This window comes from Lissotriton vulgaris, chromosome 5, assembly GCF_964263255.1.
Source record: "Lissotriton vulgaris chromosome 5, aLisVul1.2, whole genome shotgun sequence".
In the NCBI taxonomy this organism is placed as follows: Eukaryota; Metazoa; Chordata; class Amphibia; order Caudata; family Salamandridae; genus Lissotriton; species Lissotriton vulgaris.
The window spans coordinates 924,143,286-924,159,161 of NC_141693.1; the positions used below are offsets into that span (position 1 = coordinate 924,143,286).

Consider the following 15,876-nt stretch of genomic DNA (forward strand, 5'->3'; position numbering starts at 1 on the left):
CAACTCATGTATGCCTTCTCGCCTCTGCCAGTCTTGCCTAGAGTTTTCAAGATAAGGAAGGATCTGAAAGAGACACGTTAGTGATAGATTCCTTACCTTAGAATATCCCCAGGTGTCATACCGGATCCGTAGATTTTTTGTGTAGTAGTACCCATGCGCGTCGGTAGGCATCGGCCGCAGGCTCCGCATCTGTCATTGGCGTCGTGGGCGCCGTGATGACGTCGTTGGAGTACTTAGACGCCGCCACCGTTCGCTGACGTCAGTTCTTCTTTTTTCCACGCCAGCAAGCGCAGATCCGGAAAAAGTTGTACCCTAGTCAATTTTTGACTAACTTTTTACGATCCTTTTTGATCTATTTTCGAAGTCTTTCGACTCCGAAGGTGCCTGTATGGTTGTCCAGGTTCAAGCCCTACGCCCACTGCAACCGACTGATGTCGGTTACCGACCCCCATCGCTAGGTGCCTGCACTGTCTAGGCCCGGACCACGACGACAAGTCCTGCTCCGACTGCCGGGCCCTTACGTCTAAAGCTAGACGGGAGTGCGGTCCCGTAAGCGACTCAAGCTTCGGCAGTCCGCCCCGCGCCGCTCGAGGTCCCGGTCCGAAAGGAGGTCGAGGGACCAGTCTCGGGGCTGGCGTCACCACAGTTCCAGGAGTTGTCATCGGTCTTCGGGCTCGAAGTCCTCAGGTAAGAGGCACAAGAAGTCAAAGAGGCACCATCGTGCTTCTGACTCCCCCGGACGCTCGCGCGACGCGGCCGGGGCGTCGCGGCCTGCTCCATACCCACCGGTCCCTGGGCAGCACGCGACGCCGGAGGAGATCGAGACCTTCCTCTCGGCCATGAGGTAGCTCACTCCTCCGTCGGGTTCCGCGGCGCCTTCGGGCCCAGCGGCCCCGACTGGGTCCCCACACGGGCCGGGTGCTTCGGCCCCAGTGCCGTCGAGTGCTTCGGCCCCAGCGCCGTCGGCGACTTTGGTCCCGACGCCGCAGGGCCCCACTGGATCCGGCTCCGGATCCGGGTTGCCCCTGTCGACCTCATGACTTCGCCGGCGCCGGCCCCAAGGGTGTCGCCCCCGGCGCCGTCCCAAGACGACGCCTTCCCTGTTCCTACCCTCGATTCGGGTCCGGAGTCGGAGCGGTGCCGCTCTCGATGCCGTTTGGAGATTTCTATTTCTATTACCCGGCCCCATCCTTTGAGCCTCAGTACCAGGTGATGGGTGACAAGGGGGATTGGGAGGGGTCTGAGGACCCTCTGGCACGTGAGTGTCAGTCTTCTGCAGACTATACAGGAGAGCTTGGGGAGGCCAGTGGTCTGGACACTTTGCCCAACACTGGTTTTGTCTCCCCTCCTAGCGTGGCTATGGAGGAGGGGGCGGCTTATAGCGTGGTGCTGACGAGGGCAGCCAAGGCCTTGGGCCTTGAGCTCCCCGTCGCGGCCGTGAGGACTAACCTCCTCACTGAGGTCCTCAAACCGCAGTCAAGCTCGGCCGAGCCTCTGCTGCCCTTTAATGAGGCATTATCTGACCTTCTTCTGGGCACTTGGTCCAAGCCGGCTACAGGTCAGCCTGTAGATACGAACGTGGCCTGGCGAAACCGCCCGGCTTCGGCGACCCTTGCTTTATGTCTACCCACCCCACCCCAGAGAGCCTGGTTACCCAGGCCTCTAAATCCCTGACCGCATTCCCAGAGGCTCCCCCCGAACGGGAATCCAAGAGGTACGAACAATACGGGAAGAAAGTATTCTCCTCCCTGAGTTTAGGATTGCGGTCAGTCAACACCGCGTGCCTCTTGGGCCACTACACCTGCTCTCTGCGGGATACGGTCACGGTCGTGCTGCCAGAATGCCCGGTGGAGGTCCGGGCTAAACTCTGCCAAGCCCTTGTGGAGGGTTGAGATACGGCACGTTATTCCATCCGGTGTGGGCTGGACACTACTGACTCACTAGGCAGAGCGATGGCAACGAAGGTGGCGATTCGTCGTCACGCCTGGTTGAGGTCCGCCAAATTCTCAGCTGATGTCCAAACCACACTTGTGGACATGCCGATCGATGGCCGTCACCTCTTTGGCGACAAGGCAGACCATGCGCTTGAGCGCTTTAAGGACTCCAGGGCTACGGCCAAGTCCTTGGGCCTCTCGGCCCGCGCCAGCAAACGGCTGCCTTTCGCTCCTTTCGTGGCCAAGGAAGGGGCGCCCCCACACGTCCAGCCAGCCACGGGCTGCAGACTAACATCCAGCGTGGTGGCGGACGTGGGAACCGCCGTGGTGGCGGTCGGGGACAACGGCTTCCTGCGGAAGCAGAAGTTCAAGATGCTGACATTGGCTCAGGTCTTAGCTTCCGTAGACCCTGGAGACTGGATGGTAGCATTGGACTTGCAGGACGCTTATTTTCACATCCCCGTCCTGCCGGCCCACCGGCGTTGCCTGCGTTTCACAGTAGGCCACAAGCACTTTCAGTTTACCGTGCTCCCCTTCGGCCTTACAAGCGCCCCACGGGTGTTCACTAAAGTGATGGCGGTGGTCCCAGCTCATCTGCGCAGGTTAGGGGTATCAGTCTTCCCCACCTCGACGACTGGTTGTTGAAGGCGGGCTCGCCCCAGACAGTCGTCAGCCACCTCCAGACTACGGCCAACCTCCTGCACCTGCTGGGGTTCTCCATCAATGTGCTGAAGTCACACCTGTGTGCCTCTCAGAAGCTCCTCTTCATCGGAGCGGTTCTAGACTCGGCGCAGTTTCGGATTTATCCTCCCGAACAGCGGGTTCGGGATATTCAGGCTCTGATTCCGATCTTTCAGCCTTTATCTCGAGTCTCGGTCAGGTTTACGCTGTGGCTTCTGAGGCTGATGGCCTCCTGCATCCTTCTGGTGCATCACGCCCGGTGGTGGATGCGGGCTCTGCAGTGGGACCTGAAGTTTCAGTGGGCCCAGCATCAGGGCAACTTATCCGACCATGTCTTGATCTCGGGGGCACTGCAAAACAGTTGCAGTGGTGGCTCACAGACCGCGATTGGGTCAGTGGCAGATCCCTCTCCCTACCACAACCGGAGCACGTAATTGTGACGGACATGTCCCTCCAGGGCTTGGGGGCCACATGGGAGAGGCGGAAATCAGAGGCCTCTGGTCTCCGGCGGAGTCCCAGCTCCACATCAACCTTTAGGAGCTGCGGGCGATCCGGCTTGCACTGAAGGCATTCCTCCCCTCTGTCCGGGGGAGTGTAGTGCAGGTGTTCACGGACAACACCACTGCCATGTGGTACTGCAACAAACAGGATGGGGTGGGGTCGTGGACCCTATGAAAGGATGCTCTGCGCATCTGGCAGTGGCTGGAACATCTGGGCGTGACCCTGGTGGTTCAACACCTGGCAGGTTCCCTGAATGCCAGGGCGGACGAACTCAGCCGTCGGTCCATGATCGATCACGAATGGCGTCTGAACCCGGACGTGGCGCAAGAACTCTTTCAGCAGTTGTGAGAGCCTTGGTTAGATCTATTCGCCACAGAAGAGAACGCTCAATGTCATCAGTTCTGCGCATTGGATTTTCCAAGGCAGCACTCGCTCGGAGACGCTTTTCGTTGCGAGTGGAGTTGTGGTCTGTTGTACACCTTTCCGCCTATACCACTTCTGCGCAGAGTGTTGAAGAAGATCAGGCGTGACCGGGCCCAGGTTATCCTTGTGGCTCCGGACTGGGCACGAAGATATTGGTATCCAGAGCTCCTCAGCATGTCTGTCGATCCCCCGATTCGTCTGCCTCTTCAGGAGGACCTTCAGTAGCAGCAACAGGGGACGGTCCTCCACCCGAACCTGTCCAGTCTCCACCTCCATGTTTCGAGATTAAGCGGTGACAGTTGATGCCATTTGACTTGCCCCTTGAAGTTTGTACTGTGATTCTGGCAGCCAGGCGTCCCTCCACAAAGTCGGTATACGCCTGCAGGTGGAACAGAATTGTGGCATGGTGCACAGCAAAGGCTGTGGATCCACTCTCTGCCCCCCTTTCTGAGGTTCTCCTCTTCCTTCCTTCTCTTGCCCAGCAGGGCTCTGCTCTGGGCACTATCAAGGGCTACCTTTCTGCCCTTTCCGCCTTCTTAAGGCTACCTGATCAGCCTTCTTTGTTCAAGTCCCCGATTGTTAACAGATTCTTGAAGGGCATCACTCATATGTTCCCTCCTGTTCCTTTCATGATGCCCCAGTGGGACTTGAACCTGGTTCTAACTTACTTGATGTGCGCTCCCTTTGAGCCGCTTCATAACTGTCCTCTCTGTCTTCTTACTCTTAAGACTGCTTTCCTGGTTGCCATCACCTCTGCTAGGAGTGAGTGAGCTCCAGGCTCTTTCCTCTAAACCACCTTTCCTTTCTGCCCACCCGGACAAGGTTGTGTTGCGGACAAGACCCTCTTTCCTGCCCAAGGTAGTCACAGCCTTCCACATCGGGCAGTCCATCACCTTGCCCACCTTCTTTCCGCCTCCGCATCCCTCGGATGAGGAAGAGAGGCTCCACCGTCTGGACCCAAAACGTGCGCTCTCTTACTATCTGGATCGCACACGCCAATTCTGGGTGGATGACCAACTCTTTGTCAGTTACGTGGGCGCTAAGAAAGAACGGGCGGTGCACAAGCGGACCATCTCTCGGTGGATCGTGTTGTGCATCCAGGCGTCCTTCTCTTTAGCTAAGAAGGAGTCTCCTGTTGGGCTGAGGGCCCATTCCACTCGGGCAACGGTGACCACTACTGCCCTGGGCCGAGGAGTCCCCTTGCAGGACATTTGTCAGGCAGCTACGTGGGCCTCGCTGCACACGTTCGCAAGACACTACTGCCTGGACAGCCAAGTCCCGAGTGATGGCTTCTTTTGCCGTTCCGTCCTCCAGGACTTTCTGGTGTGACTATTGGTTCGCAGACCCACTACCGGGGTTGGTATTGCTGGGGTATCTATTCTAAGGTAAGAAATCTATCACTAACGTGTCTGTTTCAGATGCACAATTTACTATTTGTGTAACAATATATCTGTAAGAGACATTAGTTAGTGATAGATTCCTTACCGACCCACCCATCCTCCCTGTTCTGTGAACCGATATCTAGGGTTAAGGTCATCCCCTTTCAGGGCCCTAGTTTCATGGCACCAGTGTTGGTTTTTATCATGGCTCTGCGTTTCTGGCGCGGAAAAGCTGTGTATAAGAACTGACGTCAGCACGCGGAGGCGGCGTCTAAGTACTCCGACAACGTCATCATGGCGCCCACGACGCCGACGACTGACGCGGAGCCGCGGACGACGCCTATCGACGCGCATGGGTACTTCTATGCAAAAAATTTGCGGATGCAGTCTGACGCCTGGGGATATTCTAAGGTAAGGAATCTATCACTAACTAATGTCTCTTACAGATATATCGTTACACAAGTAGTAACTTGTGCATCAGGTCAAAATCATCCTAGTGGCCCTGCACTGGGTAAGGAGAGTGTGGTACCTGAACTAGTGGCCATGTGCATGAACCAATGCACAGCTGTTCTCTCCACCGCCTCAAGATAAAGGCCATTTTCCTCAGCAATCCCTTCAGCTTGCTGTGTGAATAAGCTACAAGTGCTGTCAATCTGCCATGTGCCACCTTCTTCCCAGATAAGCCGGTACTCAGGACAAAAACAGCATCCTTTCAAATAGGGCAGTCTATCACACTCCCAGCTTTCTTCACCCCACCTCATCCATCTAAAGAGGAAGAAATACTTCATCACCTTGAGAGTCCAGAACTTTAACATCAATTACACTTTAGGTAGATGATCAGCTCTTTGTGTGTTTCTCTGGGATGAAAAAGGTTAATGCTGTGCAGAAAAGAACCATCCCCAGATGGATTTTCTTATCCATTACTATCTGCTATGTGCAGCCGAGAAACAATCTCCAGAAGGTCTTCACACTCATTACTTCAGTTCAAAGGCTGTTATCACTGTTCTGTGCATGGTGACCAGTCTTGGACATCTGTCAGGCAGCTACATGGGCGTCAGTCACAAGTTCATTTCGCCAATTCAGTCCTACAGGATTTCCTGGTCTGTGCAACTCCAGAGACCCGCCACCCTGGTGGTACTACTTTGATAGCTATTATTATGTGAGGAATCTTCAGTTAGAAGTACTAATCAGAAAAATGCCTTCAGTAACGCTCCTTCTAGTGAATACTATCCTCATCTACTCCAATTTAATAAGATTCCAATCTATAGATCAGCACAGTCGTATAGTCTGATTTCCAGCTGCTCAACGTCCAATGGCATGGACAGAGATAAGAAACTGATGTCCGCAGACATATGTGCTGGCTATTTTGGGTCCCGACTTCACATCTGGGGTGGGACGAACCTGATGTGGTACCACACCACCGAATTGCAACACATAGTGGAATTGCTGAGGAAAATCTCTGGATCCAATCTTATACATCGGGGTATTCACAAGGTAAGGAATCTGCAATTAAGTAAAGTATCCACCAGAAAGTGCGTTAGCGAAGATAGGTAACATTTTCGTTTTGAAGCAATTTGTGCATTATGAAGATTGTGGAGTCCTCAACGAGAGCCATGTAAATAATCAACCCTAAGGCAGAAGATTTCACTCCAGCACATATTAAAATATCTGAATTTTGTGTCATTTTTGTCTGTGAGAGACTGGTTTGAGCAGAGTGCATATTGCTGGAGCCATTTTCTCCTCATGCCGATTGAATGCTGGTATCTCTTGTAACTATTCACACAAGATACTGGCAATGGATTTTAAAAAAATCCCACAAGTTTGCATACTTTTTACACAAAAATAATTATACACGATTTTTGCATATGCTGTTAGGAAAGTGTGGTAAAGAAAGGTGATGTAGCGAGGATATGCTTATTAGAAATGTTTGTTGTAACGAGCAATTACAAGTTACCACTAGTTAAAATATATGTTATCAAAATGCAGTTGCATAGCTAGCATTCTCATTTTAAAATTGTTTAGTTATTATGTGTTCTATTTTCAGCTCATTACAGACTGAGTTTTCTATGAAAATAATTTGTGCTCATCATAAAATGAAATGTTTTCTTTTTTCAGAGTGCCAGCTGATGATTCTTTTAGATCTGGCCCAAACAAGTCTCAGTTTCCTGCGCCAGTCAAACCTTGATGCTGAGAAAAGGTACACTTGTTATCAAAAATGATCTGTGCTTTTTTTCTTCTTTATTGAACTTGAATTTAGAGTTCCAGGCATAACACCTAGGGGTCAATTCCGATCAGGTAAAAACCGCTCCAAATAGCCGTTCGGAACATTTTTCCCGTACGATTCGCACCCTGCAGCGTCCCCCGTACATACGACGAAGTACGATTTGTACCAGCAGCTGGACTCCGTACAAATCGTACAGAGACCGTACGACTCTAATCTCCGTTCGATTCTTACTCCGAACACGCTGTACGCAACATATGTATGGTTCGCGGCTGGTTTATACGACCCAGCAAGTACGATACGTGTCGGGTATGCACCGTACGACTCTTTTTCTACGGGAGCTGAAAACATCCGTAAAAGCAGAGTTCGCGCCGAAACAGGTACGGAAAGCCCCCTCCCCGGGTATGGCGCATACCCCCCATGATCGCAGGGGTATGACCCGTACCCCTGCGATCATGGGGGGCATGACCGTACACCCAGCGTACATGGGGCACGCACCGTATCCCATGTACACTCGGTGTACGGTGCGTACCCCCTGTACGCTGGGTGTACGGTGCGAACCCCTATGATCGCAGGGGTACACTCCGTACCCCTGCGATCATGGGGTGTACGCGCCTTACGGTGTGTATGAGATTGTGCGCTTTTCTGTACGAATCACCCTTACCTGATGTGGACCGTACGATTCGCGTCCTGATTCCCCGGTCCGGATCGTACTCGTTGGGTCGTACGGCGTGTGTACGAGTCATACGGAGACAGCTCCGGATGCGAATCGTACGGACGGTTATTTTACCGGATCGGAATCGGTCCCCTAGTGTGATGACTTTTTGATATGCTTCTGACAACTATTATTTTTTACTTTAAATTTAAATTCTTGTAAGTAAATCAGCGCCTACTTGTTGTCTTTTTGTGAGTAGTCCCTCCAGTCACCCCAAATCTTCGCATGTTTGTGCTAGTAATTAACAGTGTTCCTCTCCCCTCACCCACTAATGCATTGAGGGGGGCCTTCGACTATCAATCTCTTTGCAGTGTCCCTTTTTGGTTGTTAAATAAGTTATCCTATCAGGTTATGACTACTTCTGGTACCCCCAAAATCCTACTTTATCCTCAGTAGTGCGATTTTCGATGTGAGTTCAATAGTTTGTCTCACCACTATCACATAGTGTTGTATTCAACCCCAGTATGGCTGGATTATTGAACAGTCCCATGTGGCATGTGAGAATGTGCTAATAGCATAATGGCACTATGTGCATGTTGGGGGTGTTCCGCATCCCGCCTTTCATTATCTTTTGGGGCATGCTAATGTTTTTCAGATATTTTATCTGTATTAGCGTAAGCTGGGATGATACTGCCAAGCATGTGGTGCCATCCTAGCTTCTATCCAATCACTGTTGTCAATTCAGCTTAGACATTTTCCCTAGCTAAAATGGAGAGTTGTATTGGGGTCTGGTTCGTTAATTACAAGGAAGCAATAGATATGTGATATGCTGCCCCTTCACAGCATGTCTAACATCAGGTTTGCTTCTTGGGATTGAAGTTCTGTCAACTGTTATTAATTTTTCTATATCATATCTTAATTGAAGGACACGGACGAATTGTACATTTTATCATTTTAAACTCTGTTTTAAGATCTTTAAAGGACTTCACCTAATTCCCTATCCACAGGTTCCTCAAGTTCAAAATCCAATAGTTACACCTCCTCCTAAATCCCCATAGTCTCAAGACTTCTGGAAACTACTCTCCCTGTCAGAGTGAAGTATCTTGTGCTCATTGTCAGTGCCTCTGAGCATGCATTAGAGGCTCTTGCCAAGCTGTGATAGTGACTTTTGTGATTTTGGAAGGGTGGTCATTGGTTAAGACCCATATGGGTGGGTGGGTGCATTGGTGGCTTGGGTCACGTTGCTCCCCAGGACCCAGGTATTGATGGTGATCATATGGGCCACCCAGTAGTAAAGTGGCATATCGGTAACACCCAGCCGGCAATCTTAGACTTACTGACAGCATTTGTCAAAAGAAATTCCCTGCTTACCGGCCCATAAATAATCTTATGTATCTGATCTCAGTTTATTGAAAGAAAGCTAGTCCAGTAATAAGTCACAAGGGCAACATATAATAATGGCCTCATCCTTTCAAAGTACCCAGAAATTGAACTGGTTCCACAGCTTGTCTTAGTGTGCTCAGAGTTCCCCAGCCCATCATAGACCTGCAACAGATTGAAGCCATCTAAGAGGCTGCAGATTTTCAGCACACAACTAGCTCCCTCGGGTGCGCCTTCAAACCCTAAAGAGATCAAGGGGTCTCCAGTCCGAGTTTTGCGGATGGGTCTATCCCTAGTGCTGGATGTCCCCTCTGGGTCCAGTACTGGGCCTTTACTGACTCTGATAAAGACCTCTACATGCATACCTAGGTCCACACCAGTCCCTTCTTTACCACTGTCCACACTGGCTCCACCAGTGCTGATTGAAGATCCAGTCCCAGCTCCAGTCTCGGACCCCTTGCTGGCATTAGCCTGATATTGACCAATGATGTCACACTATGAATTAAAAAAAAAGAACAATCATCTGAAATTCAACCCGACTGATCCGAGACCAGCAGAGAATCTATACACCCTTTTGCTCTGACTTTGACCAAGCACAACAGGCTCCCTCTGTCCCTCTTGTACTGATCATGATGAGAGATGGGAGAGAATTTCTTTCCCCTCACTATACCGATGATGCACAATATCTAGACTTGCAGAATGCCAGTGGCTAGATACAGACCCTGAAACAGAGCTGAATTTTCCACCTGGGTTGACTATTGAGTAAAGTATCTCATTTGCAATGGTGGTTTGCAGGGCGGTAGAGCCACTAGAACTTCAGTTGCCCTGCATTGAGACAAAATCAAATGTTCCGACTGAAATCCTTCGGCAACGGCCCACTTTCCTTTCAATGCCCCGGATAGCGAGTCAAAAAGAATTGATGACTCTGGGAAGGCGCTGTTCCCTTCAGCCAGTCTAACACTTATTCCTGTCAACTCAGTTTACTTGCTGGGCCGGTACACACAAGAATTATAGGATGTTACTAGTGATATTTTGCGAGTAGCCCCAGACTCTTTGGGCATCATTAGCCCAGACTATTCTTGATGGCCAGGACGCTGCGAAGTACGTGCTCTCTGCTGGCCTGGACACAACTTAGTATGCTGCAGAGCTATTGGCTCCAGTGTCGTGCTAAGAGGACATGCCTGGATGAGACCTACTGCTTTTTCTGTGACAAAAACTTGTCTTTAATGGATATGCCTTTGATGGCTCCAGGGTATTCTTGGAGAAGGCTGATTTGACACTGGAACGATTCAAAGACAGATGCGCCACGGCTAAATCACATAGCTTATGCATGTCAGCAAAATAATTTCCCCTCAAGTTCAGTGGCTACTCTTCCAATGAGTTACCTTATCAGCAATATCAACCCTCACAGCCCATTGCACAGCAGGCAACTCACTCATTTTGAGGCCATGGGTGTGCCTCTCACAGACGTCTTGTGACTCGGCAGGGAAAGAATTCCTCTAACTCATCCTCCCCTTTTGCTGTGGCTTCAAAGCAACTTCATTTGCCCTCTGCAACCCACTGTGGGCCAGTAGAAAACAGTGTCCAAAATCTGCTTCCCGACTGGAAATCATCACCTTGAACAGCTGGGTGTTGCATATCATCCAAGATGGCTATGCCGCACTATTTATTTCCTTCACACTACATTTTCCTCCCGAACTAGAATGCATTTCAGACAGTCTATTGCTTTCAAAGGGTACCTTTGAGCGCGTACCAGATTCGGAGGAAGGCACAGGATGCTGCTCCTACTATTTACTTGTCAAAAGGACAGAGACCTCAGATATATTCTATACCTTTGCCCATTGAAAGCCTTTAGCCACAAGGGCACAATCAAAAGTCTGACGCTGGCCCATATTTTTTTACCCTAATACCAGGAGATTGAATGATGTCCATGGACTTTCAGGATACATGTTTCCATGTACCCAGCCTACTGTGTAACTGGCATAAGCTGCGGTTCAAGGTGGGTCAAGATCACTTTCAGTTTGCAGTGCTCTCCTTCAGCCTTACTTTGGCCCTTTCGACTATTCTCAAAAGTGATGGCGGTTGTCACTGCCTACCTTTGGAGTTCAGAGTACGCGTATTCCAGTACACAACAACTGGCTGCTTAACGCTTGCATGCGGCGCAAATTTTCACGCTGTGCGGGCGATTTGAATAGTGGGTGAGATTCGGACGGCACCCGGCCGTCCTCCACACATGCCCACCGTGACGAATGACGGCTGCAAGCCGACCCGAGCATGCAAGGGTTTGAAAGCAAGGTCACCTGAGTCAGTTGTGGACCACCCCTAGATGTCAGCTACACTCCTGAGCTATTGGGATTCATTATCAACAAGTCAAAATAACAACTGAGCCTCACGCAAAGCATCCAATTTATGGGGAGCAATCCTGGACAGAGAGGCATTAAAGGCCTTTACTCTGTCACAAAAAACCCTAAACATTCACACAATTATGCTGATGTTTCGGGATAAGTTCTGTGCCGCCAGGTCTCATGAATCCTTCTGATCCGGAACACCAGGTGACACATGCCGGCAGTGCAGAGGGACCCCAGATCCCAATCTGGGAGTGGCCTTTCATAGAAGATGCATTAAACGGTGGTAAGACCTTTGTAGGTACAGTGCATCTGACTATACGCACTCTTGTGAGATTGTGACAACAGTATGAGAGCGGCATGTAAAGGAGCCATTTCCCTTCACTCCCTGCGTAGGAAAGGGGAAAGCTGCATGTTGAGCAAATACATTCCTGTCATCTCTTCTAGTTTGCACAGTGTCTTTGCCTGTATATGCTCTTACAATGTATTGAAAACAGTTCACGTGTGACACACAGACAAAACATCCATGTTCCTTCTGCCTCCTGCACCTGTAGGAAAGATGAGAGGTTATCTGGGCAACTGCCTTTCATCTCTTCTAGCATTGGGGAAGAGCTGCTAAGGTCCCATTCGTCTTGTGTGAATGTAGCAAATACATTTTTCTGCCCTTTCACCTTGATCTCTCTAGCCCTTAGTGACAAGATGTGGCACAACGAGGCCATTAAGAGGATGTTACATTTTACTTATTTTGATTAAGGCAGGGTTCCCCGGAAGTCTTCCTGACTCTAGTGGACATGCCTTAATCAAGCAATCTTAGCACATCGATTTTCGATCTGATTAACTTCCAAGGTCACTGGGTTGGAGTGCATTCTGCCTCAGCTAGTGGGATGGTTCTGGCTTTCAAATAAAGGTATCATTTAAAACCATCATTAGGCAACATCCGTTTTCTTGAAGCTGTCGAAGTCTTACGATACTTTGGACTGAACTTCTTTATGCAACCTCTTTATGTAAAGACTCGCCAGGCTATTGACGGTTAGCACCTATTAAATTCTCCAAGATTTGTAGAGCGCGTCGCTTCCCAGAATCAGGCTTCCCAGCATTATTGGATTGGATGGAGTAAGTGAATTAACATTTTTAGGATTTAGGGAAAGAGATAGGTTTTAAGTTTTTTTCTGAAACTCATGATGAAGTTGTCCTCCTTTCTGAGACTGATAGGCAGAGAGTTCCAAAGCTCTAGTGCAAGGTACGTTAAAGACCTGCCCCCATTTCTAGCTCTCTTTATTCTTGGGACAAAATTCAGTTCAACATTGTTTGATCTCAGTACCCTATCGGCATGGTAGGGGTTGGCCAGTTGCTGTAGGACAGCTGGGCCTGTGCTGTGTTTTGCCCGGTGTAGAATGCATAGTGCCTTGAATTGTATTCTACAACTTATGGGCAGCCAGTGAAGAGTTTTGAGTGCAGCACTAGCAAATTTGTGTTTTCTGATTGATTGACTAACAGTATCCAGGCGGTGGCATTTTGAATAATCTGGAGTTTGTTTATTACTAATTACCAGGAATTGTCATAATGAATGTGATATAAAATTCGACCTTGAATCATGAATCTGAGTGATTCTGCTGGAAGCCATTTCAGGACCCTTCTCAGGGATCTCAAAAGGCCGAAAAAGCTGCCAGACATCTTTTTTGCTTAGGAGGCCATGGTTAATTGGTAGTCCAGAGACATCCCTAGGCTTTTTAGGTCTTGGCTACACAGCACGCATGCGCTCCTTATGAAAGAGACCTGTAGCCATCGATTGACTTATTCAGGCTAAAAAGTGCACGCGTTCCATTGTCTTCAATGGCAACGCGTACACGTGTTTCGATTGCCTTGTGGGAGCGAGCGCCACCATATGGTAGCAATTATCACTCCCGCTAGGGAATCGCGCAGGCCACCCTCCCCCATGCTGCGGCACGAGGTGTGCACGCTTGTTTTTTGTTCTATCTGGAAACAGTAGAAACAACTTACATGAGTAAGGCTATGATTTATTCTTGCTAAACATGGCAGTGTAAAGCTGCTGAGCTATTTTATTACTGTGTGTGTAGTTTGCGTGCTTCTCAGAGGGTAGACCCTGTCTACCTTCACAGCATCCATTGTGGTGAGGGAAGCGGTACTGTGGGTGCGATACACCCCCTGATGGAATACCTTTTTTGCGTGGTTTTTAGTCATTTTTTTCATTCAGTTACACTTTTTGTGACCTGCATTGGGGAAAAACATGTAAAAAAGATTTCAGCACGAACTATTCCTCCTTGCATGGTTTTACCCTAGAATAGAGCAGAGCCCAAATAGCTGTGCAAAACAAGGAAGTGAGCGCAATTTGAGAAAATCTCTTATGAGCGCAAGGTGGAAACCTTCTGCAAAAAAAATGTGGGTTGATTCATATACATGCTCCTAACTTATAATGAAGGGCTTACTTAGCTGGGTTAGATTTACTAATATAAATGCCCACGTCTTCAGGAGTTGCTTCAGCAGGGAATTTCTGTAACACAGAGTAAATATGACCGAAGTTGGACGTGAGCAGATTTTTGCCTGATGTACTTTTAAAAATCCAACTGGGGGCTGGGCTGGCCATATAGGACAAAGGAATTGCTCCAAGAGACTGGGGACCTGGGTGTTGATTTTACGGATGGGCAAACAGGAAGGATCATCAGCTATGCAGCCAGGCAAACAGCCCTGGGTAAACGCACACAATTTGTAGACACGTGTATAACTCGCCTCTTCCCCAAACTCTAGAAGACAGTGCAGCTCAGTCACCGCAGTCACTCGATGTAACAAAGTGTTGGTACGAGCACGCTTTCCGGGGCTAAGCCCACCACTGGTCCATACATTTTCTTCGTACAAACAAACCCTCTGACTGGCCATTTATCAGGGCACGTACCCAAGTATTAGTGTGAGTAAAAGTGTCCGATACCTAACCTGTCAGAGAAGCCCACTTAGCATGGAGCCCTGCAGTTATATTTATATGCGTTGCAAAATGTCATCCCATGGGGACAGTTAATCGAAACAGAGCTGCGAGGAGGCATTAGTGGGTTCTTTGTAAATTGCATTTTTTCTGCATAGGTGCCTGCCATGGTAGAATTCATTTTTTAAATGTGCCTTTCACAAATGTATGGATTTAAAGCTTTCAAATAAATACATGTCCGCTATGAGTGACGTCTGCAGCACACGGTGTACGTGGGAGATGGTAACATGACACCTAATTAGCAAGTAGTAATCAGAGAGGTACAATAAATGAGTGGGGAGCCCAGATGACCATGCTTTGTCCCGGCGTGCTTCGCAAAAGCCCCTGGCGTACTTGCAGGGATCGGGCAGGCCTTGATAGACGGCGGATAAACCCATGTTGACATTGCTGAATGGACTGCTCTGGTGCTGTTTATTTTCATAAGGCTCACTCCCATGCCGGCTCTTTGTGCGGAATGACTGCGGCGTTTAACCCTGGGTTTGTGGATTGTTGTGTTTGGACAGCTGTTTGCCTAGGACAGCAGCTCAGTGTTGCCATTGATTGAAACTGGCTTTTTTTGCAGGAGGGAGCTTGAATGGAAAAGCACCAAGGTGTGTCAGGAGACGACTGCGTAAAATCTCTGTGTGGCTCATGTGAGTGAGACGCTACTTTACCAAGAACAGATGCGTCATCTGTCTTTCCCTCTAACTTTAACCATAGTTTCTATTGAGGCGATTCTTTTAATGCAGAAAAACTGTCATTTTTTTAACCTAACTATACAAGTTGTGATTTATATTTGGTCATCAAAATGTAAATGTTACAGATGCTAGTGAGAGTGCATCCCTCCGCGCCACCACTACATCACTCCATGCACCACTGCATCACTCATCATGACCACTGCATCTCAGTGCCACATAATTACACACCACATAATTACACTCTACTCAATGCAACATAAATACATTCAACATAATACCAGTCAGTACCACATAATTACACGTCAATAATTACACTCTATTCAATGCAACATAAATACACTCCACATAATTACACTTAAGCATGGGCGAATTTTGCGAATCTGGCGTTCGCGAATTTTGCGAATTTGCGAACTCGCAATCCGCAAAATCCGCGAATTCTCGCGAATTTGCGGATTTTTTTTTGTGTGTTCGCAAGGATTTCTGCCAGTTCGCGAGGGTTTTGTACCAGTTCGCAATTGCGAACTTACATGTCGGCTCGCAACGGTCGCGATTATGTTGTTTCTACGTCTGGTTCATCATCACAGGTTCCCAGCACCCTCTGTTTTACCCCTGCTACCCTCTGTTTCACCCATGCCACCCTCTGGTACATCAATGCCACCCTCTGGTTCATTATCACTGTAGATTA

At 49.1% G+C, this 15,876-nt stretch overlaps 1 protein-coding gene across 1 annotated transcript in view; it reads left to right on the top strand.

The window, feature by feature from the left end:
• The window catches only part of CFAP46 (cilia and flagella associated protein 46), a 1,558,477-nt gene that overhangs the window by 1,475,690 nt on the left and 66,911 nt on the right, over window positions 1-15,876 (top strand). The window contains exon 58 of the mRNA XM_086922533.1: window positions 7,034-7,115. Coding sequence (XP_086778659.1) covers window positions 7,034-7,115 — 82 coding nt within the window. The remainder of the gene's footprint in view (window positions 1-7,033; window positions 7,116-15,876) is intronic.